General features: G+C 45.1%; 1 protein-coding gene across 11 annotated transcripts in view; it reads left to right on the top strand.

Moving 5' to 3' along the window:
• The window catches only part of DNAH9 (dynein axonemal heavy chain 9), a 399480-nt gene that overhangs the window by 242946 nt on the left and 130049 nt on the right, over positions 1-26485 (top strand). For 10 of the 11 annotated variants that reach the window (XM_073310874.1, XM_073310873.1, XM_073310875.1 and 7 more), the window contains 3 exons: positions 2659-2894; positions 4259-4381; positions 8659-8863. In XM_073310874.1, coding sequence (XP_073166975.1) covers positions 2659-2894; positions 4259-4381; positions 8659-8863 — 564 coding nt within the window. The remainder of the gene's footprint in view (positions 1-2658; positions 2895-4258; positions 4382-8658; positions 8864-26485) is intronic. The other variant, XM_073310883.1, reaches the window with a different exon arrangement.

Raw genomic sequence — 26485 nt, 5'->3', positions numbered from 1 at the left:
AGATCACAGAAAACCCTTGAGTACCAGTCAAGACATGTCAGTCTCACTTAGATCATATGGCCTCATGCACTTAAATCACCCTGTTTGTACGGCTCCACCTTTGACTGCAGCTATGTTTGAAGGCAACAGTTTACTTTCCAAACTGCCATCCCATGATCGCCATGGTAACAGTTCCAGCCAAGGCAGTGTCTTCCCTCCTATGGTGCACAAATCCTCATCAGGCATGTGTGGGCATCCCTTTTCTCCTTCCCTCATTGGACTGGACCATATTACCACTCCCAGAGTGACCCTCTACTTCTTCCTTGGTTGAACTAATTCAAACTATGCCTTCCCTCCTCTACTGCTCCTGCCATGAGTTCTACGCAACATCCAGCCGCACAGGTACATGTCATCCTGATGTCCCCCTATTGGCCCAGACATTTTTGATTTCCCAACCTCCTACGCATGTCATCCTGACTACCTATCATCCTTCCAGTGTTTCTTGAGCTCCTGACCCAGTGGAATGACAAGGTCAAGCCCCTTGAGCCATATGAACTACACCTCAGGGCTTGGTATTTCGATGGGCAGCATCCTTAGAATGTTCATGCTCCACAGCCTGTGAGGAATCCTTTCTAATAGTAGGAAGGACTCTACTAGAAGATGTTACTTAGCTAAATAGAGGTGCTTTCTTCTTGGGCTCGTCAAAGGAGCATTCTCCCAGAAAATGCAGATACTCCTCTCATCTTGGATCATATCTTCTGTCTGAAGACATTAGGTCTGTCCATCAATTCCTTGCAAGTGCACTTTGCAAAAAGCAGTGCATACCATCCATCTTCTCAGGGCTACTTGGTCTTCACACATTCACTGACTACCAGATACTGGAAAGGCCTAATCAGACCCTTCCTGCCTATTCAGAAGTGTACTCTCCAGGGAGACCTGAACTTTGTTCTCAACACTCACAAGACCCCCCTTTGAACCTTTAGTTTCTTGCTCCATGTTTCTCCTTTCCATGAAGGGTGCTTTCCTCGTAGCCATTACCTCAGCTAGAAGGTCTGTCAAGCTTGGAGAAATGATGATGAATCCTCCTTATATTTTATTCCAGAAGGATAAGGTTCCTTTGCATCTACAACCCAAATTCACCCCAAAAGTAGTTTCAGAATTTCACCTTAACCAATTGATTCACTTCCCTAAGTTCTTTCCAAAACTGCACACTTTCACAGAGGAACAAAGACTCCATTCCCTCGATGTTCAGTGCGCCTTGGCCTTTTCCCTGCAAAGAACAAAGCCAATTAGGAAGTCCCGGAGACTATTCATCTCTATAGCAGAAAGAATCAGGGGGTGTGCCATCTCCATCCAGAGAATCTACAAACAGATCTCTGGCTGCATTCTATTCTGCTACCAGCTATTGAACCTTCCCCCAGCCACCATGGGTTAAGAGCTCATTCGACAAGAGCACAAGTAATAACTTTGGCATCACTTCAGGAAGTAAGTATCCTTGGTATCTGTAAAGTGGCCACGTGGGGCTCGGTTCACATGTTTGCGAGACGTTATGCCCTGGTGCAGGACTCCTCTGATGATTCCTCCTTTGGGATAGCGGTCCTCTGCTAAGCTCTACCATCTACATCCTCCTCCTGCTTAAGTACTGCTTGTCAGACATCCACAGTGGAATACAATAGGGACCATCACTTGAAGAAGAAGAGGAAGTTACTAACCTGTAAGTAGAGGTTCTTTGAGATGTGTGGTCCATATCTGTATTTCTGTATTCCACTATCCACCTCTCTTTCCCTCTGCTTCAGATCTTTTCTGGTTTGCAGTAGAGAAGGAACTGGAGAGATAGTCAGTTCATCCTGCGCTTTATCATCTTGGTCAGAGACACAAGGTGAGCCAGAGTGCATGCACGGACCAATGGATTCTACTTTCAAATTCTCTGGCTCCGGATGCGTGGTGCACATGAGTAAATGCACAGTGGAATACAGAGAGGGACCACACATCTTGAAGAATCTCCAGTTATAGGTCAGTAACTTTCTCTTTCTGTAACACTGAACAAGGACCTCTGTTAGAATAAGAGAGCCAGTATTATCCCTAAAGCCATCCTGTCTCTCTGCTTTAATGCAGAACTTCTCCTAAAACTTCCCACCTGCTGCCTGACTTCCTGTTGGAAATTTAAAAAGACAATCCATATAGCTTCACTAAAAGTGATGGCATCTCCATTTCCCATAGCAAGTAATGCTTGCTTATCAGTTGTCATGTCCAGGTTTCCTAGGTAAACATAGCTGGCCCAGATAGGGGCTTGCCTGTTGTAGAAATGTTTCTAGAGCTGCCAATGTCATTTTGCAACAAACAGCAGACCTATGAGGATGTTAATTATATTCTTCAAAACTGTCATTTCAAAGAGTTTGTACATGGAAATTTGTGATCTGAACCTGCTCTGCTTAGCTGTGATGACTTGGTGTGCTTAGCATGCTGCAGGCATTATTCTTTGTTTTTTTCTATATATCAGGAATGAGTGAGTCTTTTAATGCTAGATCAAAACTATCCTGTAAAACTGTAGGCCACCAACAAATAACACTTAAGCTAAATTGCTAGATTCGGTTCTGCTTGCCCATCCTTGGAATATGTAGCAGCTTCTTCCACAAGTTTTTAACGATGTGCTTGGGGACATTCCTCCTTTGCTTTCAGGTACCAATCCCTGTAACTCCATCATTAGACCCTCTGACAATGCTGACGGATGATGCTGATATAGCAGCCTGGCAGAACGAAGGCCTTCCAGCTGATCGGATGTCCACGGAAAATGCCACAATCCTCACAAACTGTGAACGCTGGCCCCTTATGGTTGATCCCCAACTCCAGGGGATCAAATGGATCAAAACCAAGTATGGTGAAGATCTTAGAGTGATCAGAATCGGGCAGAAGGGGTAAATGCAAGCCACCATACAGAATCATGTATTTTAATTGCTAGCTACGGTGTCAAACTTGAGGTACTGCATGTGTATAACTTCAGCGTAAGGACTACTGGAGCAAATTCAAGTGGCTGGGAAAGCTCCCAAAGTTGTTTGTGTATTAACCTGCTTTTTTCATTACCAAGATGATTACCCTTACTGCTTTCGTTTCTGTTTAAATATAAGCAGGGCTGTTCAATGCTTGGCCTAGTTGCAGTAGAAACCTCCTTAAAATGGAAAAGGAGGAGAAAAGAGATGTATGTGGGCACACCTGGATACCAATCTTCTGCACTTGGGATGGTAACTCTCCACCCTGTGGACTTAGTCCATTTCAGGCTACCGTTGTGTTAGCACGTGCCTTATATTCTGCCCCACCTGACTCCATTCCACAGTGGGACAAAGGCAGAGCAGATCTCATTTCTGCAGGTCCTAGAAAGTAGGAGAGCCTAAGCAAATAGAATAGAGCTGCCATATTCATCAGGGGGTTAGGGAAACTGCCAGGCCCACTCCCTCTGCCATTTAATGTGGCCTTGCAGTGAACTCAGGGTTAAAGACAAAGGAGGAGTATACAAGGTGTATATGGAAAGAACTCCCACCTACTCTGTTTCCGCTGCTCATTGGCTGTGCAAGCTGCTTGTCAAATGGCCAGACTGACCACTCAGTACTGAAACATCATCGGTTTCAAAGGGGATCAAGGTGATTGGCTGGTTGGAATTCCAGCCCTGGAAACAGGCCAGATCAGGTGTGGGTTTGAAAGCATTTTAAGAGCCCCTGGAGGGTGCTCCTGGCTGCTCATTGTGCATTTTAGTTGTTTAAAGCAGTAAAATGTAAAGTGATGAAAGTGGAGGAGGCATCTTGACATCTAGATGGGAACAAAAAATCCCATAAGGTCCACACTGTCTGCCATCATTGCCTACCCTGTGATGCAGTCCCTCCTTTCCCCATCTCCAGCTGCATGCCAGGGTGTCAGTTATGCACAGGAGAACACTTTATTTAGAGGTGCAATGAGAAGAGTCAAATACCTCCATTTACCCCATTCACTGCAGCCATTCCTGGTGTTTGCAGTGTAGACATACCCTGTGCCTAACCATCTAAGGCTGTGTGGATACACAGACACCCTGGTCAGCAAGCTCTCTATGAAATGTAGTAGAAACCCCATTGGTTTTTCTACAGGAGGCCAACTGACTCCCCCACTCCTGCCCCTCATTGTTTTTGTTGTGTTCTAATTGTTCAGTGGTGTTCCACAGCTTTCTCTGGTGTCCCTCAGGGCTCATGCTCCTTGCTGCAGTGAGTAGAGTCTGTGCTACATGCTGATATTGTACCAATACCATCTGTGCTAGGTATTTGGACACCATGGAACGAGCCCTTGCTGCAGGTGAAGTGGTTTTGATTGAAAACTTGGAGGAATCTGTGGATCCAGTTTTGGGAGCATTACTTGGCCGAGAAACAATCAAGAAAGGAAGGTGAGAGTCTGAATGAAATATGTGTCTGTGGCCATCTCTCTGTCTGGCTTTTTCCAGTGTCGGCAGGAGAAGAGATGGGTTCTTTATGCTAATATCTTGCCTTTGCCAAGCTTGGGGGTGTGTGTGTCTTTCTCACTTGCCACAAGTCCTCCTTTTCTTTTTGCGAATACAGACTAACACGGCTGCTACTGTGAAACCTGTCCTTATTGTGAAAGTAAAGCATCAAAACCAAGATGGCTGTTTCAGTACCAAAAGTGACAGCTAGAGCAGAAAAATTTGAAAAAGGAGACAAGCTTATAGTGGATGTGACATGAAACTAGAATCTCTTCTGACAATGGCAAAACTAACACACTCCCTTGTCAGTGGTATATTACTCAGTTCTAGAAAGTCACTGTGAGGTAATAACAGTTACTATTTGAAAAAGGGAATATTGGCCATCCAAATGTCTAGCTTGCTCCTTGGTCTTTGGGTGGTTCTCCTGGGCATCCTGGGGAAAAGGGACTTTCATATTCAGGAACTCCACACCAAGGCACCAATCCTGCAAGCTGATCCACATGGACAGATGTCCCATTGAAGTCAAGAGAAAGGATAGTCTTGTGGTCAAGGTTTTGGATGGGGACTCTGCGTATCTGGGGTCAGTTCTGGGCTATGTTACAAGCTCCTTCTGTGACTGTAGATAATACTCCCTTTCTCCCACTCCATCTGTTTAGACTGTAAGGTCTTTGATGCAAGAACTGTCTCTCACTATCTATGCATATGTACGTATATGTATCTATGTATATGAATGTATGTAACCTATTGCTTAAATCAGCCTCTGTACCAGATGACTGGAGGAGAGCTAATGTAATGCTGATTTTTTAAAAAGGTGCCAGAGGTGATCCTGCCAATCACACGCCAGTAAGCTTAACCTCAGTACTAGGAAATTAGTTGAAACTATAGTAAAAAACTGAATTTTCAGACACATAGATGAACATGATTTCTTGGGGAAATCATACCTCACTAATTTATTAGAATATTTTGAATGGGTCAGCAAACATGTGGACAAGTGTGATCCAGTGGATATAGTGTACTTGGCCGTTCAGAAGGCCAAGGAAAAGGTCCCTCACCTAAGGCTCTTCAACAAAGTAAGAATCATGGGGCAAGAGGGAAGGACCTCTCATGGATAAGTAAGTGGTTAAAAGATAGGAAACAAAGGGTAGGAAGAAACCATCATTTTTCAGAATGGAGAGAGGTAAAAAGCATCTATACTGGGACCAGTCCTATTCAACATATTTATAAATGATCTGGAAAAAGGAGTGAACAGTGAGATGGCAACATTTGCAGGTGATAGAAAATTACTCAAGACTGTAAAATCCAAAGCAGACTGCAAAGAGATACAAAGGGATCTCACAAAACTGGATGACTGGGCAACAAAACGGTAGATGAAATTCAGTGTTGATAAATGCAAAGCAATGCACACTGGAAAACTGTAATCCCAAGTATGCATACAAAATCATGGCATCTAAATTAGCTGTTACCACTGAAGAAAGAGGTTTTGGGATCATTGTGGATAGTTCTCTGAAAACATCTGCTCAGTGTGCAGCAGCAATCAAAAAAGGTAGTAGAAAATTAGGAACCATTAGGAAAGGGATTGATAATAAGACTGAAGATATCATAATGCCACTGTATAAATCTATGGTACGCCCACACCTTGAATACTGCATGCAGTTCTGGTCATCCCATCTCAAAGAAGATATATTAGAATTGGAAAAAGTGATTAGGAGTAGGGAAGCTGAGATTAAAAAGACTGGGACTGTTCACCTTGGAAAAGAGGCATTTGAGGGGGATATGATAGAGGTCTCTTTATACAGTCATGACTGGTATGGAGAAAGTGAATCAGGAAGTGTTATTTGCCCCTTCACATAACACAAGAACCAGGGGTCACCCAATTAAATTAATTGGCAGCAGGTTTAAAACAAACAAAAGGAAGTATTTCTTCACACACTGCATAGTCAACCTGTGGAACTCATTGCCAGGGGGTGCTGTGAAGGCCAAAAGTATGACTGGATTAAAAAAAAGAATTATACAAGTTCATGGAGGTTACGTGCATCAATGGTTATTAACCAAGATGATCAGGGATGCAACCAGCGGTGAGCTGGAGCCGGTTCGCACCGGTTCGCTAGAACCGGTTGTTAAATTTAGAAGTCCTTTTAGAACCGGTTGTTCCGCAAGGGACAGCCAGTTCTAAAAGGGCTTCTAAATTTAACCAGCCAAAAGTGACACCTTAGGCGCTACCTCCACGGGTGCTCCAGCCCTGGAGCACCCAAATGGAAAATTTGGTGGGTGCAGAGCACCCACCGGCAGCTCCCCGCCCCACCTCACCTCCGCTCTGCCTCCTCCCCTGAATGCGCCGCCCCGCTCTGCTTCTCCGTGTGCCCCCCCCCCCCCCCCCGGCTTCCCGCGAATCAGCTGTTCGCGCGGGAAGCTGGGGCAGGCTGAGAAGCAGGCTGCTGGCTTCCTGCTCAGGCCCAGGGAGGCGGAGGTGAGCTGGGGCAGGGGGGCACGAGGAGGGCTGCCTGCGCTGCAGCAGGTAACCGGGGGGGGGCGTGCAGGGGAACCGCTCCCCGCCCCAGCTCACCTGCGCATCCCTGGGCCTGAGCGGGAAGCCGCTGCCTGCTTCTCTCTCCCCCCTCCATGCTTTCCCGCCAAACAGCTGATTCGTGGGAAGCCGGGGTGGGGTGGGTGCGGAGAAGCAGAGCGGGGCGGTGCTTTCAGGGGAGGAGGCGGAGGTGGAGCAGAGGTGATCTGGAGCCAGACACAGGGTGGGGAGCTGCCAGTGGGTGCTTTGCACCCACCAATTTTCCCCATGGGTGCTCCAGCCCCAGAGCACCCAGGGAGTCGGCGCCTAAGGCACCACTTTTGATGTGATCAGTGGGGGAGCAGCTGCTCCCCCACCCCTAGGAGCCAGAGGGACCTGCTGGATGCTTCCTGGGAGCTGCCCCAGGTAAGCACCTCTGGGACTCCCCACCTTGCCCGCCGGCAGGTACCTCTGGCTCTTAGGGGTGGGGTGGGCACCCACTATGATGGTCTACGAGACCCTCCTGCCCAGTTCTGGGAGCAATCAGGAGACAGAGGAGGGGGGTGGATGGAGCAGGGGTCCTGGGGGGGCGGGCAACAAGGAACACTGGGGGGTTGAATGGAGCAGGAGTCCTGGGGGGCAGGGGTGGGCAACAACCCCCTCGTGGAGTGAGGAGGGAACCCATTGTTAAGATTTTGGCAGCTCATCACTGGATGCAACCCCATGACTGCCAGAAGCTGGGAGCAGACAATGGGATGAATCACTCAATAATTGACGTGTTCGGTACCTCTGAAGCATCTGGCACTAGCCACTGTGAGAAGACCGGATACTGGGCTAGATGGACCATTGGTGTAACCCAGTATGGCCGTTCTTATGTACAGTGCCCAGCACAGTTGGGCCCAGATTCTGTTTGGCACTACTGTGATACAAAGGGTAATGACATTTTATCTTTTTACTGATGCTGTGTCTACACGCACAAGTTATACGGCTTTACCTATACCTGTGTATCAGTAAAAAAAAAAAACACACCCCAAACTGAAATACTGATACCAGTACAAAGTTCTGCGTAGCGCACGCCTAAGATAAATGTACATTCAACATCACTATACCCCACGTTCATCTGGGAATTCTTCTGCTCTGATTCCTGCTGGTTGCATTCATTCCTAGGTTTGCTGTGCTCTGATATTCCTTCTGCACTGTCCCTCCCCTGTCGTTATAAACCATAACCAATTTGTCAAATCATGCAATATATAAAACAAATTGGAATTTTGTCTGTTATCTTACTTTTCACAGGAGACAGTGCAGCACAGCCAGTCTCCAGCCTTGGCTTCATTTTTAAATCTCTGTGAGATTTACGGACCCAGCCTAGTCTGAAGAAAATAGGCTCCATAGATTTAAAGTTATGACTCTTTAAAGTAATCAAGTTGAAACTTTTTTTTTTATGACAGACTGTTGGGCTGCTTCAAAACTAGGAATGACTTACATTTGAGATCGAGCACCCCCAAATGGAGACAGCCTGAAAGTCTAGACTATCTCAATGAGAGGGTGTCTCAAATGCCATCTAACCATAACTGTTCTTAACTTTAAATTGATATCTGTGTATAGTGAGCATATATAATGTCATGCTGTTAAATGCTATTAGACATGAATGACATTAGTAAGTGAGCTAAAAGAGCTTTGGAAGCCACATGAACGTTTTCATCTGTTGATTCTGTTTCAGGTATATTAAAATTGGAGACAAAGAATGTGAATACAACCCCAGTTTCCATCTCATCCTCCACACAAAGCTAGCAAACCCCCATTACCAACCTGAGATGCAGGCACAGTGCACCCTGATCAATTTCACTGTAACTCGAGATGGCTTGGAAGACCAGCTGCTAGCAGCTGTAGTGAGCATGGAGCGGCCTGACCTGGAAGAACTAAAGGTAAGTGGCTGGTAGCAACCACTATAATTAAGACACTGTTGATAAACATTCAAAAATCATGAGTCAGGACCCAAAACCATGAGATTGGCATTAAAATAATGAGATTTTAATAAAATATTGGTTCTTTTTCTTTGCTTTTTGAGTTTGGAGCCACGTCTCCAGTTGCTAGGGTTTTAAGTAAAATATCAAAACTTATGCGATTTGCAGTAAAATACTGAGACCTGGCAATGCTGCTAAGGATGGAAAAGGTTTTCAGTTATAACTCTTGCTCCTCTTGCTCCTAACTTGCTAAAAAGTTCTCCTTTGGAGCTCAGACTTCACAGGCTTCAGTTTAAAGGTAAACTTGTAAAAAAGTTTTTGGAGATTCCACTCAGTCATTTTTCATTGATATGAGGTTGAATAAAACAACATACACACTGCAGAATATTATTGCCACACCTTTTCTCTCATTTTTTTAAAAGCCCCACCCTCTTTGGGACAGCTTTGTACTTTCTCCCTTTTCAGCCTAACAGGCCTCAGGAAATCCTGACAGCGAATTTTTGCAGGGGTGGCTTAACAGAAGGTAGTGTGGCTGCTGAGATAGCACCCTGGCCAAAGACTTGTTGGGTTCTAGTCCCACCTCTGCTACTAATGTGCTCAGATGAGTCACTTCATCTCCTTGTGCCTTGCTTTCCCTCTCTGTGAAATGGAGTCAATGATACTCACCTCCTTTTTAACGTGCTCTGAGATCTGTGGCTGACAAGTGCTATGGAAGAGATGGATATGATATAATTTTTACGTGTCCCAGAAAAACATGCCTCCCATCAGGCAATGAGGAAAGTCATGGGCATGAGAAAAATGTACCAAACATGCTATTTTAGGGTCCTTTTGCAGTCTTTCTCCATTCTGTAATATATGGCAAATATTAAGCTTTCATTTTAAAAATTGCAATTTTTAAAGTTGCCAGATATCGCCATTGCAATGTACGCAAATATGCAGCTGTCCATTGAATCCAGTCTTTCTAAAAAATGTCTTAAGTAAAAAAAGAGCAGCAGCACAAATTTGAGCAATGCCTCTTTCGTCTCATTCTCCTCAATCAAGTATGAGTTTCAAAGCCTAGCAGGACCATTGATTGAAAGGCAAATATTTAAATGTATAGAAGTCAAATTAAATGTACACCCCAAATAAAAGAATAGTAAGAGGACCAAAATAAAATGCCACCATGCTTAAACAACAAAGTCAAAGAAGCAGTTAGAGGCAAAAAGGAGTCCTTTAAAAATGGGAAGCCAAATCCTACCGAGGAAAATACGAAGGAGTATAAGCTCTGGCAAGTCAAGTGCAAAAGTGTAATTAGACAGCCCAAAAAACAATTTGAAGAGCAACCAGCAAAAGACTCAAACTAACAGCAAAAAAAATCAGAAGGAAGTATACCAATCAGTCAGTGGGGGCCACTGGACAGTCGAGGTGCTAAGGAAGCACTCAAGGCAGACAAGCTGTTGCAGAGAAGCTAAATGAATTCTTTGCATCCATCTTCACTGCAGAGGATATGAGGGAGATTCCCACACCTGAGCCATTCTTTTTAGGAGACAGATCTGAGGAACTGTCCCAGACTGAGGTGTCGAGAGGAGGTTTTGGAACAAATTGATACATTAAACAGTATTAAGTAACCAGGACCAGATGGTATTCACCCAAGAGTTCTGAAGGAACTCAAATATGAAATTGCAGAACTACTAGCTATGGTATATAACCTATCGCTTAAATCAGCCTCTGTACCAGATGACTGGAAGATAGCTAATGTAACCCAATTTTTAAAAAAGGTTCCGGAGGCGATCCTGACAATTATAGGCCAGTAAGCATAACTTCAGTACCAGACAAAATTGTTGAAACTATAGTAAAGAACAGAATTATCAGACACACAGATTAACATGATTTGTTGGGGAAGAGCCACCACAGCTTTTGTAAAGAGAAGTCATGCCTCACAAATCTATTACAATTCTTTGAGGGGGTCAACAAACATGTGGACAAGTGTGACCCAGTAGACACAGTGTACCTGGACTTTCAGAAAGCCTTTGACAAGGTCCCTTACCAAAGGCTCTTAACCAAAGTAAGCAGTCATGGGCTAAGAGGGAAGGCCCTCTCATGGATGGTTAAAAGACAGGAACCAAAGGGTAGGAATAAATGTTTTCAGGAGAGAGGTAAATAGTGGTGTCCCCTAGGGATCTGAACTGGGACCAGTGCTGTTCAACATATTCTTAAATGGAAAAAAGGGTAAACAGTGAAGTGGATGATACAAAATTACCCAAGACTGTTAAATCCAAATATGACTATGAAGAGTTACAAAAGGATCTCACAAAACTAGGTGACTGAGCAACAAAATGGCAGATGAAATTCAGTGTTGATAAATGCAAAGTAATGCACCTTGGAAAACATAATCCCAACTACATATACAAAATGATGGGATCTAAATTAGCTGTTATCACTCAAGAAAGAGATCTTGAAGTCATTGTGGATAGTTCTCTGAAAACATCCACTCAACATGCAGCAGCAGTCAAAAAAGCAAACAGAATGTTGGGAATCATTCAGAAAGGGATAGATAATACAACAGAACATATCATAATGCCACTATATAAAGCCATGGTATGCCCACATCTTGAATATTGCATGCAGTTCTGGGTGCCCCATCTCAAAAAAAGATATATTAGAATTGGAAAAAGTACAGAGAATAGCAACAAAAATTATTAGGGGTATGGAACAGCTTCCGTATGAGGAGAAATTAGAAAGACCAGGACTGTTCAGTTTGGAAAAGAGACAACTAAGGGAGGATGTGATAGATCTCTATAATATCATGACTTGAGTGGAGAAAGTGAACAGGGAAGTGTTCTTTACCCCTTCACATAACACTAGAATCAGGGGTCACCCAATGAAATTAATAGGCAGCAGGCTTAAAACAAACAAAAGGAAGAACTTCTTCACACGTGTGACTATTGTTGATGGGTGCCCAACTTGAGATATGCCCAACTCTACACGGGGGTAACAAGATGAAATTCTCTGGCCTATGTAATACATGAGGTCCAGACTAGATGATCTAATCATCTTGTCTGGCTTTAAAAATCTATAAATCCATGAAAAAGAGCTTACAAACATTAAGTTTCTAGAACAGAGTTAACTGGCCATGCTGCACATCTTGCATACTTCATTATACATATTTAGCAATTTAGAAACATGTACTAAAACCCCTGTGTTGAGCCCAAAGTATAACAGGATGAAATTCTGTGGTCTTTGAAATGCAGGAGGAATTACAGGAATCCAAGATAGCAGCAATGGTATAGAAATGTGTAACCCACTGGTGTACTGTAAAGTGCAAGCCAACACTATCCAGGTGGGGCTCTAACAGACCCATATCCTGTGTACATCAGGCACAGAGGGGGACCTGGAACACACCCGGGCCAGTGGGTTACAAATGCAGTCAACACACTCCTCTTTACTGATTCATGTAGGATTGGGTTGATGTAGGGTGTACTTGATTAACACAGTTGTGCCACTAACTAGGATGCATTCCGCCCAGCTTCAAAGTCATTGCATTTTAATGAAATAATGACACCATGGGAAAGGCAAATCCAATACACCGTGCAACTCTCAAATGCAATATTACACTTTGGGGTTTATTAGCTCAGTCGGATTCTGTGGAATTTACATCTCTGCTTTAAAAGAGAAACTGCCTGTATTAGCGAGAGAAGTGAAAATGATGTGAATTGGAGGTCAGGTCTTTCTAAGCGTCTAGTGATTGAGGGGAGTGGATGCTTAAGGAGGAGGATTGGAAGGCAGCTCCTCAGCACAGCTCCTAGACTGGACAGAAGGGGTCACTGCTGTTAGAGCTGCTTCTGGCGTGGGGAGTGAGGGATCAAGTCACAGAATTGCTAGGCTGGCTTTTGAATCAACTTAAGTGAAAATGCATGAGGAGCATTTTAATGCTAGGGATGCCACAAACCTCTCTCCACTCCTCTGTTGGGAATTCATCTTCCATTGCTGGAGGTTCATATAAGCACACAGACCAGCATTTTCAAACTCCTATCCCTAATGTTAAATTTGTTCTGAGGTGCCTACGGAAAAGCGGCCTGATTTCCAATGCGAGCTGTGGGTGCTCGGCACTTCGGAAACCAGGGCACTTATTTGCTTTGAAACTTTTGGGCTCAAGTTCCAGTGGAGGGGAAGAAAAATGTTAGTGAGTGCTCCTCAAGCTAAACTTCCAAGCACTTCTGCTGGCCACAGGGTGTACAAGACAAATCAAGCAGTTTATTTTGCAAAGTCCGGTCCTAATTTCTCAGGATATTTTCTCCATGCTTCTTGGCCCCATTTCACTTGCAGCAGTCCCCAAGGGGGAAACAGAGGTGGCTGTATGCCACCTCCATATCCCCACCCCATGCTTGTGCTTCTGGGGGCCAGTGTGAGGACCAGGTCACAGGCACAGAGTGAGCTGCTCAGTATCCGGGCCAAAGGCCAGGGATCAGTCCAGGGCCAAGCCAGGTCCAAACCACAAAGTCAGAGTCCATTACCAAAGTGAGAATGTGAAGCGAGAACCGGGATGGGGCTGGGCCAGATTTTTTCACAGGAGTCAGCAGTGGTCTTAAGCCAGACACAGTAACCCATGATCAGGGTTGGGAGCTAAGCCTAGGTCGAGCACCAGGAATCACGGTGAGTCACAGTGCGGAGTGGTGAGCAGGGTCTGAGGCATGACAGAGGTCTGCATTACTCAGACAACTCCCAGAAATGGCTTCCTGATTTATGTGGGAAGTGCCAGCCAATCAGGAAACCCCAGAGGGCTGTCGCTCATGCCCCCTATGGTGGGATTTCCTGCAGGTCATCTCAGTTCCTCTTGGTGGCAAGCCCTTCTGGGCCCTGGTGGAGATGAGGAAACAATGCCTGCCTGAAACCCCACAGACCCCAATTGTAAGTCTGTGGGTTCTTACAGGCAGTTTGGTCTCCTTTGCAATTTAGAGTAACCTCAGAGCTGCGCTAATTTCCACCAGCAGTAACAGTCCCAGGTCACTGGAGAACAGCACCCTGAGGGCACATGGCAGAAGAATGTCCCGCATTCCCCCTTCAATGTCCCCAGGGCTGGGGGAAGTCTTCTCCTGTGTCGAACATGACCTTTGCCAACAGAATCTCCAGCTAACCAGTTAGGACTGTTTTGTGCTGTCCTAATCCAGCAGCCCAAAGAGATTGGGTGTGTGTGTCAAGGATCTGACCCTTTTTCTCACAAGTCTACAAAAGCTTCTAAATCTGTGCACATCCCGTTAAAGTCTAAGGCCCTGCATGGGTCTCAAAATCAGTTAATTCAGCAAAAGAAAGATCTGACTTGATCACTGAACATATTATTCGTGGGGGTGTGTTCGGGTTAGAAATAAACACCAAGATGATTACTGAACAAATTCCACTTCTGGGTAAAAGCTGGAGTATGCAAATAACAGCTAAATAGTTTTCAATTACTGCACATGTCAGGGGACCGGTTATTGAGTTCTCCCACGTCGCTCTGACAGAGCCAAGCGAAAAGACAGGGGGAACCTCCCAGCCTGCTTCACATTCTCAGAAAGAGAAATGAACAAGTGTCAGAGTGTGGAACATGATATCGTTATGAAAGAGTCAGCTTCACTGGCCTAAAGGGAAAAGAGTCTGATGTTGCGATCAAAGAGTTAGGCATTTCACTGAGCACAAACCTTACTGAGAGATGTTTGACTCTGAAAATCTGGGACCTCATTGGTTATTTAATATTTAAAGTTTATATATAATTTGCAGAGACAGCTTCATGGTATCTCTATTGCAAATCTATCAGGTGATGATGATTTATATAGTTTTGGAAAGGACAACCATGTAAAAAAATTAAAATAAAGCCATCGTGTTGGCACCACCTGGAGAATCCAGGGAGTGTTTTATGAATTTTTGTATATGAAATTTGTTCCCTTTAGCCACAGGCAGACAGGTAATTTATCCCTGTGTGACAAATATCCAGTGTTGGGAGGCCTCACTCACAATTAACCTTTTTAATGATGTCTGCTTTCACCAGGGTGCATGCTTTGTACCTGATGCCTCTCTGAAATCTCTCATCAAAACTAGGGAGCTAAGACAATCAGAATGGAGGAAAGAGACTGTGAAACAAGAATGAAGCTGTTAATGATTGGCACTGCTTTGCAAGGGTATAAATAGTACATCAGGACAGAGTGCCTGCAGCATCCTCAGATTGCATAATTATAAGTGGAGCCTGTAGCATTGCCTATAGTTAAGGTTGCTCAACACTTCCCATTGGAAGGCCCTGTTTCCAGCTGGTTCTAACTTTGCCAAACTAACTGGGTGAGCTGACAATTCCCATTAATTTTCTGCCTTAGGGTGAATATTTCTGGAAAGTTTCAGCAAAAATAATTCAGCTGCTTCTAAGACCAAAACTAGTGGAAAATACATTGGTTAGGTCATGTTAATAAAGTTCTTACAACTATTGCAGTGTTGAGCTCAGGTGCTTTGGGCAAGGATTTGAATTTTGGCAGGGGAGTTGCCTGCATGTCAGGAATGTTCTTTTTGCTGTTCTTATGTAGAACCACCCAGTTTGGTTAAGATATAAGCCTTGGAAAATCAGTGTGCATATGCTCAGTAGAGACTGTGATGGGTTGGATCACAGAAACCTTCTTGGGGCTGCCAACTGATGCGCTGAGACTACCCCTGAGCCCGTTTCCCCTGGCAGCTTGGGACTTCAGTGCCCTGCCTGGTTTGAGCCAGACCTGCTAGTCTGCTGCAAACCCAGACCCAGGTCTGAGCCACATCCCCCAACAGCTGCAAGCTTCACTGAAAACAGCTTAAGAAGTGTTCTTGTCTCCAACACTCGGATGCCCAACTCCCAGTGCGGTCCAAAACCCCAAATAAAGTGTATACAGGGTCAACTCATAAATTATTCATCCTCTATAAGACTGATAGAGAGATATGCACAGCTGTTTGTCGCCCCCAGCCACCCCAGGTGTTAATACATACATACTTTAATTAATAAGTAAAAAGTGATTTTATTAAATACAAAAAGTAGGATTTAAGTGGTTCCAAGTAGTAACAGACAGAACAAAGTAAATTACCAAACAAAATAAAAAAAAACATACAAGTCTATGCCTAATACAGTAAGAAAGTGATTACAGATGAAACCTAATCCTCAGAGATGTTCCAGTAAGCTTCTTTTACAGACTAGCCTCCTTCAAGTCTGGGTCCAGCAATCACTCACACCCCCGTGGTTACTGTCCTTTGTTCCAGTTTCTTTCAAGTATCTTTTGGGGGTGGAGAGGCTCTCTCTTGAGCCAACTGAAGACAAAATGGAGGGGTCTCCCAGAGGTTTAAATAGACTCTCTTGTGGGTGGACACCCTTCCCTCTCCCTGTGTAGAATTCCAGCTACAAGATGGAGTATTGGAGTCACATGGGCAAGTCACATGTCCATGCATCACTCAGAACTTACAGGTAGCAGCCATTGTTCACATGCTATCTTGAACGTCCTCAAGTAGGCTTCTTATGTGGAGCCTTCCAAGATCCATTGTCCATTAAGTGTTTCTTGATTGGGAACTTAATGTGCAAATTCCTTTCTAAAGAAGCTGCCCAAATGCCTTACTAAGGCTACTTAAAATCAAACATGTACACAGCCAATATTAATAACTTCGAATACAAAAATGATACATGCATACAAATAGGATGAATATATTCAGCAGATCATAACCTTTGCAGAGATACGTTACATGGCATATGTAGCATAAACATATGCCAGTTATGTCATATTTACATTCATAAACATATTTCCATAAAGCATTATAGGGTGCAACGTCACAGAGACCTGTTAGATTTGGCAGCTAAATTCCCTAAATATTCCATCTGCACTGAGCATGCTCCAGCCTAGGGATGCAGGGACAGATCAGAAGTTGTTCACCGAGAGATTCACATCTGTATTCCATTTATGTGTTTGTGCACCCAGTGTGTCCAAAGCCAGAGAGTTTTCCATAGCAATACCCATTGCGGTGGCTCACGCACACTATGCCTCTTTGTGCCCCCTCCCAGGGCAATTTAAGGGAGATGCTATCCTGATCCCTCATAGATCATTCTCACTGCCTGAGTTGGAGCTTACCTTGTAGTTTACTTCAGAATTGCTATGCACTTAGAGGGTTTTTTCCTATATCTGTTTTTTGTAGTTACAGCTCAGTAGTAGTACCCACTAGTTAGTTATAGTTTAGATCATTTGAGGATAAAGCCCAGTGGCATTGGTCACCAGGCTTAAAACGCTGGCATAGCTGGTCGTGTGCAGTCGATATCCCAAACAGCAATCCCCACATGCTGCCTCATATGCCTCAGTGAGGGGCATATTAAAGAGCGGGGCAGTATCTGTCATTCTTTTAAAAGAGAACACAGATCTCCAGAGACTTTAGCCTCAAACAGCACCTCATGGAGCAAGCAATGCGACCTGCTTCAGCATCAGGGCCTTTGGCCAATGATCCAGCCCCACAACTAGCCTCTGCGGGAACAGCAATTTCTGACAAGCCCTTGGATTCCTTTCTGCAAAGAAGGAATAGATCCTCTTCAAGATGCTCTCCACAAAAGAGAACCCATAAAGTGGACAGGAACCATTCAAAGTCCCCAGGAGACTCCCTCTTTATGTCAAGGAGAAACTTCACATGTTGCCAGGATTCCTCCGGTGCCCAGGGTAGAGTCAGGCCTTTGTCATGTGGCTCCCTGTACTGAGATGGGACCTTACTGGTACTGTCCTGTCAACTCCAGCACTGTAACAGGGACAGTCATTGAGTTCAGTACCAACAGACTTAACTCCAGCACCAGCCTTTTAGGTCCTTTCAACCCTGCAGGCTTTTCAAGCGGCATCTGACCTGCTTCGTCTTTCTGTCCTGGGTTCCCTGGTGTCACAAGACTCTTTAGTTGAGGATCTGCCTTCAGCCATTCTGGGTCTGTCCAGTTCTGTAACCTGGTGCCGAATCCATGGATGATACAGGTACTGGTTCCAAGTGAAGAGATAATAAGGATGCTTCCCTGGAACTGACTTTGGTTCCATCATTTGCCAGATCAGTACCGTGCCTGACTTTGATTTCTGTGCCAATGGCTTGTCCGGCACCTCCAGCTACAGCACTGACTCATTCATCTATTATGAGGCCAGCATCAACTTTTGAGATGCCCCTTCATCATCTCGGGGTGCATCTTGGATACCAATCTTGGCACTGACGTTTCCATCTTCCTCTGGGCTACAGACTCATCAGGACAACTGATAGCTCCTCCATGCATGGCCCCTCCACTACATGCAGCCTATACAGAAAGTTCTTTGCATTTTAACTCAGAATCCTCCTCCTCTTCATAATCTTCCCTTGCTACTTGAAACTCAATGAGAGTGTCTAAGTTATCTGTGGAAAGGAATCATTGATACTGAGAATGGGACCATTCTGGTAACAGAGACAGGCCATCTTGGCTGAGTCCATACTGGCCTCCAATTCCATATTCATTGGCTTAGTGGGCCTATTGGAACCTTTCATAGGGGGTGTCCTCAATCGTTGCGGACCAGATCTTCAACCTGCTCCAGAGGATGTTCCCTCCAGTAAACCACCCTCCAGAGCTGCTGGTTTCAGGGCAGCACATTCAGGCACTTTCTCCTGACCCATCACGACGTCAGCCTGAACCTGTGCCCCAGGTTCCAGTTGTGTTATAGGAGGAGCCTTCTGTGCTACTTTCTTCCTCTTTGCCTGATGACTCTTTAGTACCGGATTCCTCCTCTCTCATACCAGAGGACTTCAAGTCTTTCCAGGACCTTTAAGAAGTATGACAGCAGCACTGGACATTCAGGCTGAATATGTCCAAGACAGTATACATAAATTTCTGGTAGGGCTGTTCATTAATCGCAGTTAATGCATGCAATTAACTCAAAAAAACTAATTGCAATTAATCAAACCGTAAAACAATAGAAAACCAATTGAAATGCATTCAATTTTTTTGGATGTTCTATATTTTCAGATATACTAATTTCAATTACAACACAGAATTCAAAGGGTACACTGCCACCTTTATATTATTTTTTATTACAAATATTTGCACTGTAAAAATAAAGAATTATTTTTCACTTCCTCATACAAGTACTGTCGTGCAATCTCTTTATCGTGAAAGTGCAACTTACAGATACAGGATTTTTTTTGTTACATAACTGCATTCAAAAACAAAACAATGTAAAACTTTAGCGCTTATAAGTCCACTCAGTCCTACTTCTTGTTCAGCCAATCGCTAAGACAAACAAGTTTGGTTACATTTAAAGGAGGTACTGCTGCCTGCTTCTCATTTACAATGTCATCTGAAAGTGAGAGCAGGCATGTGCATGGCACTTTTGTAGCTGGCATTGCAAGGTATTTACGTGCCAGATATGCTAAACATTCATATGTCCTTCATGCTTTGGCCACCATTCCAGAGGACATGCTTCCATGCTGATGACACTTGTTAAAAAAATGTGTTAATTAAATTTGTGACTGAACTCCTTGGGGGGAGAATTGTATGTCTCCTGCTCTGTTTTACCTGCATTCTGCCATATATTTCATGTTATAGCAGTTTCGGATGAGGACTCAGCACATGTTCTTCATGTGGAACATGGGGTTCCATGACCACTGCTCCCGAGGGAGACGGGTGGTGGTGGTTGGGGACTCTCTCCTTAGGGGAGTGAGTCATCTATCTGCCGCCCCAACCGGGAAAACCGAGAAGTCTGCTGCTTGCCAGGAGCTAGGATTCACAATGTGACGGAGAGACTGCCGAGACTCATCAAGCCCTCGGATCACTAACCCTTCCTGCTTCTCCACGTGGGCACCACCAATGATACTGTCAAAAATGACCTTGAGCAGATCACTACAGACTACATGGCTCTGGGAAGAAGGATAAAAGGAGTTTGAGGTGCAAGTGGTCCATCCTCCGTGTGGAAGGAAAAGGCCTGGGTAGAGGCTGTTGAATTATGGAAGTAAACAAATGGCTACGCAGGTGGTGCCTGAGAGAAGGCTTTGGATTCTTTGACCATGAGATGGTGTTCCAAGAAGGAGGAGTGCTAGGCAGAGACTGGCTCCACCTAATGAAGAGAGGGAAGAGCATCTTTGCGAGCAGGCTGGCTAACCTAGTGAGGAGGGCTTTAAACTAGGTTCACTGGGGGAAGGAGACCAAAGCCCTGAGGTAAGTGGGGATGTGGGATACCGGAAGGAAGCATGAGCAGGAGAGCGCGAGAGGGGAGGGCTTCTGCCTCATACTAAGAAAGCAGGACAAACAGCGAGTTATACACAAATGCAAGAAGCCTGGGAAACAAGCAGGGAGAACTGGAAGTCCTGGCACAGTCAAGGAATTATGATGTGATTGGAATAATAGAGACTTGGTGGAATAACTCACATGACTGGAAAAGGAAAAGGAGTACTTGTGGCACCTTAGAGACTAACCAATTTATTAGAGCATAAGCTTTCGTGAGCTACAGCTCACTTCATCAGATGCATCTGATGAAGTGAGCTGTAGCTCACGAAAGCTTATGCTCTAATAAATTGGTTAGTCTCTAAGGTGCCACAAGTACTCCTTTTCTTTTTGCGAATACAGACTAACACGGCTGTTACTCTGAAACCTGTCACATGACTGGAGTACTGTCATGGATGGATATAAACTGTTCAGGAAGGACAGGCAGGGCAGAAAAGCTGGGGGAGTTGTATGTAAGACAGCAGTATGTCTGCTCAGAGCTCCGGTATGAAACTGCAGAAAAACCTGAGAGTCTCTGGATTAAGTTTAGAAGTGTGAGCAACAAGGGTGATGTCGTGGTGGGAGTCTGCTATAAACCACCGAACCAGGGGGATGAGGTGGACGAGGCTTTCTTCCAGCAACTACAGAAGTTACTAGATCTCAGGCCCTGGTTCTCGTGGGAGACTTCAATCACACTGATATCTACTGGGAGAGCAATACAGCGGTGCACAGACAATCCTGGAAGTTTCTGGAAAGTGTAGGGGACAATTTCCTGGTGCAAATGCTGAAGGAACCAACTAGGAGCAGAGCTCTTCTTGACCTGCTGCTCACAAACCGAGAAGAATTAGTAGGGGAAGCAAAAGTGGATGGGAACCTGGGAGGCAGTGACCATGAGATGGTCGAGTTCAGGATCCTGACAGAGGGAAGAAAGGAGAGCAGCAGAATATGGACCCTGGACTTCAGAAAAGCAGACTTTGACAACCTCAAGGAACTGATGAGCAGGATGCCCTAGGAGAACAACATGAGGGGGAAAAAGAAAAGGAGTACTCACTTCATCAGAGCTCACGAAAGCTTATGCTCAAATAAATTTGTTAGTCTCTAAGGTGCCTCAAGTACTCCTTTTCTTTTTGCAAATACAGACTAACACGGCTGCTACTCTGAAACCTGTCATGAGGGGGAAAGGAGTCCAGGAGAGCTGTCTGTATTTTAAAGAATCCTTATTGAGGTTACAGGGACAGACCATCCCAAAGTGTAGAAAGAATAGTAAATATGATAGGCGACCAGCTTGGCTTAACAGTAAAATCCTTGCAGATCTTAAACACAAAAATGAAGCTTACAAGAAGTGGAAGATTGGACAAATGACCAGGGAAGAGTTTAAAATATTGCTCAGGCATGCAGGAGTGAAATCAGGAAGGCCAAATCACACCTGGAGTTGCAGCTAGCAAGAGTTGTTAAGAGTAACAAGAAGGGTTTCTTCAGGTATGTTAGCAACAAGAAGAAGGTCAGGGAAAGTGTTGGGCCCCTTACTGAATGAGGGAGGCAACCTAATGACAGAGGATGTGGAAAAAGCTAATGTACTCAGTGCTTTTTTTGCCTCTGTCTTCACGAACAAGGTCAGCTCCCTGACTACTGCACTGGACAGCACAGCACGGGGAGGACGTGACCAGCCCTCTGTGGAGAAAAGTGTTTCGGGACTATTTAGAAAAGCTGGACAAGCACAAGTCCATGGGGCCGGATGCGCTGCATCTGAAAGTGCTAAAGAAGTTGGCGGATGTGATTGCAGAGCCATTGGCCCTTATCTTTGAAAGCTCATGGTGATCGGGGGAGATCCTGGATGACTGGAAAAAGGCTAATGTAGTGCCCATCTTTAAAAAAAGGGAAGGAGGAGGATCTTGGGAACTACAGGTTAGTCAGCCTCACCTCAGTCCCTGGAAAAATCATGGAGCAGGTCCTCAAGGAATCAATTCTGAAGCACTTAGAGGAGAGGAAAGTGATCCGGAACAGTCAGCATGGATTCACCAAGGACAAGTCATGCCTGACTAATCTAATTGCCTTCTGTGGTGAGATAACTGGCTCTTTGGATGAGGGGAAAGCGGTGGACATGTTGTTCCTTGACTTTAGCAAAGCTTTTGACACGGTCTCCCACAGTATTCTTGCCAGCAAGTTAAAGAAGTATGGGCTAGATGAGTGGACTATAAGGCGGATAGAAAGCTGGCTAGATTGTTGGGCTCAACGGGTAGTGATCAATGGCTCCACGTCTAGTTGGCAGCCGGTATCAAGTGGAGTGCCCCAAGGGTCGGTCCTCGAGCTGGTTTTGTTCAATATCTTCATTAATGATCTGGAGGATGGCGTGGATTGCACCCTCAGCAAGTTTGCAGATGACACTAAACTGGGAGGAATGGTAGATACGCTGGAGGGTAGGGATAGGATCCAGAGTGACCTAGAAAAATTAGAGGATTGGGTCAAAAGAAATCTGGTGAGGTTCAGCAAGGACAACTGCAGAGTCCTGCACTTAGGACGGAAGAACCCAATGCACAGCTACAGACTAGGGACCGAATGGCTAGGCAGCAGTTCTGCAGAAAAGGACCTAGGGGTTACAGTGGATGAGAAGCTGGATATGAGTCAACAGTGTGCTGTTGTTGCCAAGAAGGCCAGTGGCATTTTGGGATGTATAAGTAGGGGGGCATTGCCAGCAGATTTAGGGATGTAGTGGTCTCAAGTTGCAGTGGGGGTGGTTTAGGTTGGATATTAGGAAAAACTTTTTCACTAGGAGGGTGGTGAAACACTGGAATGCGTTACCTAGGGAGGTGGTGGAATCTCCTTCCTTAGAAGTTTTTAAGGTCAGGCTTGACAAAGCCCTGGCTGGGATGATTTAGTTGTGGATTGGTCCTGCTTTGAGCAGGGAGTTGGACTAGATGACCTCCTGAGGTCCCTTCCAACCCTGATATTCTACGATTTTAAGAACACTTTCACTGCAGATTTGACAAAATGCAAAGAAGGTACCAATATGAGATTTCTAAAGATAGCTACAGCATTCGACCCAAGGTTTAAGAATCTGAAGTGCCTTCCAAAATCTGAAAACGATGAGGTGTGGAACATGCTTTCAGAGGTCTTAAAAGAGCAGCACTCTGATGCAGAAAATACAGAACCCAAACCACCAAAAAAGAAAATCAAGCTTCTGTTGATGGTATCTGACTCAGATGATGAAAATGAACATGCATCGATGGGCAGTGCTTTGGATTGTTATTCAGCAGAACCTGTCATCAGCATGGATGCAAGTCCTCTGGACTAGTGGTCGAAACATGAAGGGACATGAATCTTTAGCACATCTGGCCCATAAATATCTTGCGATGCCAGCTACAGCAGTGCAATGCGAATGCCTGTTCTCAGTTTCAGGTGACGTAAACAAGTAGTAGTTAGCATTATGTCTTGCAAATATAAACAAATTTGTTTGTCTGAGCGATTGGGGAACAAGAAGTAGGACTGAGTGGACTTGTAAGTTCTAAAGCAGGGATCAGCAACCTCTGGCATACGGCCCATCAGGGAAAGCCCAGCGTGCCGGGCAGGTTTGTTTACCTGCTGTATCCGCAGGTTCAGCCGATCGCAGCTCCCACTGGCTGCAGTTCACCTTCCCCAGCCAATGGGGACTGCGGGAAGCAGAGTGGGCCGAGGGATGTGCTGGCCACCACTTCCCACAGCCCCCATTGGCCTGGAATGGCAACTGTGGCCAGTGGGAACTATGATCCGCTGAACCTGCGGACACGGCAGGTAAACAAACTGGCCCGGCCTGCCAGGGACTTTCCCTAATGGGCCGCATGCAAATGGTTGCTGATCCCTGCTCTGAAGTTTTATATTGTTTTGTGATTGAATGCATATTTTTGTACATAATTCTACATTTGTAAGTTCAACTTTCATGATAAAGAGATTTTACTACAGTACTTGTAATGGGGGAAATTGAAAAATACTATTTATTTTGTTTTTTACAGTGCAAATATTTGTAATAAAAAAAAGTGAGTACTGTATACTTTGTATTCTGTGTTGTAATTGAAATAAAGTTGAAAATGTAGAAAACATCCAAAAATGTTTAAATAAATGGTATTCTATTATTCAATAGCGTGATTAATAGCACAATTAATCACAATTAATTTTTTTAATCATTCAGTTAATCGTGATTAATTTTTAATTGCTTGACAGCCCTAATTTCTGGACATCTTGCAATCATCAGCCCCTGGGAAGCTTGCTCTCCCAATAAATGAAGCTTTTTGGAGCCCATAACAACTTTGTGGAATACATAGGCTTCCATTGCTCCCACTGCTAAGTATACTAAAAAACACTATGATGTTCCTATTCATGGCTGTGAGTATTTATTCCTACTCACCTCCCAACACCCGTGTGGCCACTGCTGCCAATTAAAGATCTTGTCAGGATAGGTATAAGTCTACACCCAAGGAAAAAGAGTCCAAAAGACTTGATTTATTGGGAGAAAGATTTATTCGACTTTGTTATTACAGATGCACATAGCTAATCAACCAGTGCTTCTGCTGAAATATGATTTTCTAAATTGGCCACATCAAAATTTGTTGTTAAACTCCCTGAGGATGCATGAAATGAGTTAACCTTTCTTATAGAGGCTCATTTAGTAGCAAAAAGTCACTCCAGCTGGTGCTTGACATCACAGATGCTTCCATCAGAGTCGTGCCTTCTGCAATAGCAATGAAAAGGGCCTTATGGCTGCTGAACTCTGGTATAGTCCCTGACATTCAGCAGATTTTAAAGGACCTGTCTTGATGGTCACAGAAAAAGTGCAGACCAGCACAGGATCGGTTCCTGCATGCGGGATGGTGCAGGTACCTCGGACCCTTCCCCAGTATTGAGTGGCAAGGGCAGGCGTCCAATACCGTTGATTCCAGTTCTGGCCTCCAGGTGTCTGATGACTCCAGTACCAATAAGGCTGAAGCTGGACTGACTGTATCCTCACTGCTGGTCCAGGACTTGCACCTCCGCACTGCGCCAAGATGCTCCCCTCCCCATGGTGGGCATGGAGCCGGTACCGGAATTGGTGAGGGGAACCTTGGCAGTGAGAGCCTCTTTGGCCCTGCTGCATTCAGTGCTGCTGGTGCTCCCATGGTGTGTCTCATCACTCTCAACATCGACACCTGCAGCACCAGCATGCTTTGAACTGATGATACCGCCTTTATCAGGGGCGCCAATTCCTGCCTTGTTCTGGGTAATGGATGAATTGGACCACCTATTGGCTCCCTCGGGCATCACTCTACCCATATTACCGAGATCCTGGGGTTCTGATTCCCAGTCAGAGTTCTCATCCTCCCACTCCACATCACCTGATGAACTCCACAGGCTGCCAATGGATCAGTGTGGCTCCCAGCGTTGGTGTGTGCCCTGTCGTTGGTACAGAGATCCCTGGGCCTGGCCTCTTCTGGCCACCAATGCCCTACCCATGTCAGTGGCCTCTTTGGACTCAGTGGGATGCTCCTTTCTTGTGGAGATCCCGCTTTTCATCCCATTCAAAGCTGAAGTCACCCACCAGGTCAATGGTGGTGGCTTTGGATCAGTCAGAAGTTCAGGCACTGGCGGTCTTCTTCCCCAGAGCTGCCGGAGTCCTCCTTTCCAGGTATATCTTCCCTGTATGAGACAAAATTGGCTCTCAATTAGAGACCTTTATCCCCATTGACAGATGATGCTATGTGCCTGGTTCATTCTCCCCTGTTATTCTGAAGGACTTCCAGGTATACCAGGAGCTTTAACACTATATAGCCACATCCCTGGGCATCCAAGAGGACACATGAAGACTGGTGGACATTTTACAGCCCACCATCCTTGAGAGGGTGGCCTTCCCTATCAATTATGTGCTCCTCGAGCCCGCAAGCGTCCTATGGAGTACACTGGCCTTTCTACTGCCAGTGGCTAAGTGCATGGAAAAGCTCTACTTTTTTACCCCATGTAGGAATTTGAGGTGTTCTATTCCCACCCAGCCCAAATTCCCTGCTTGTAACGGTGGTAAACATGGCTTGGCAGGGTAGGTTCAAGTCTACCTCCAAGGATAGGGACTCCAAGTGATTGGATCTTCTGGGCCAGAAGATCTATAGACTATACCTCATTGTCCCTACAGATGAGGATCACAAATCAACAAACTTTCCTGTCCAAGTGTGATTTTCTCAATTGGTCAGCTATATCTAAATTTGAAGATCAGTTGCCCAAGGCCTCGTGTGAGGAGTTCCAGGCATTCGCTGAGAGAGGCTGCTTGGTGGCCAAAATATTCCTGAGGTCTGCCCTTGACATTGCGGACATCTCGGCCAGGGTCATGGCCTCAGTGGTAATTATGAGGAGGGCTTCCTGGTTGCAAAACTCTGGGATCGTTTGGACGTCCAACA

This window comes from Lepidochelys kempii, chromosome 14 (assembly GCF_965140265.1).
Source record: "Lepidochelys kempii isolate rLepKem1 chromosome 14, rLepKem1.hap2, whole genome shotgun sequence".
Classification (NCBI taxonomy): domain Eukaryota; kingdom Metazoa; phylum Chordata; order Testudines; family Cheloniidae; genus Lepidochelys; species Lepidochelys kempii.
This window is presented reverse-complemented; position numbering and strand designations above follow the sequence as displayed.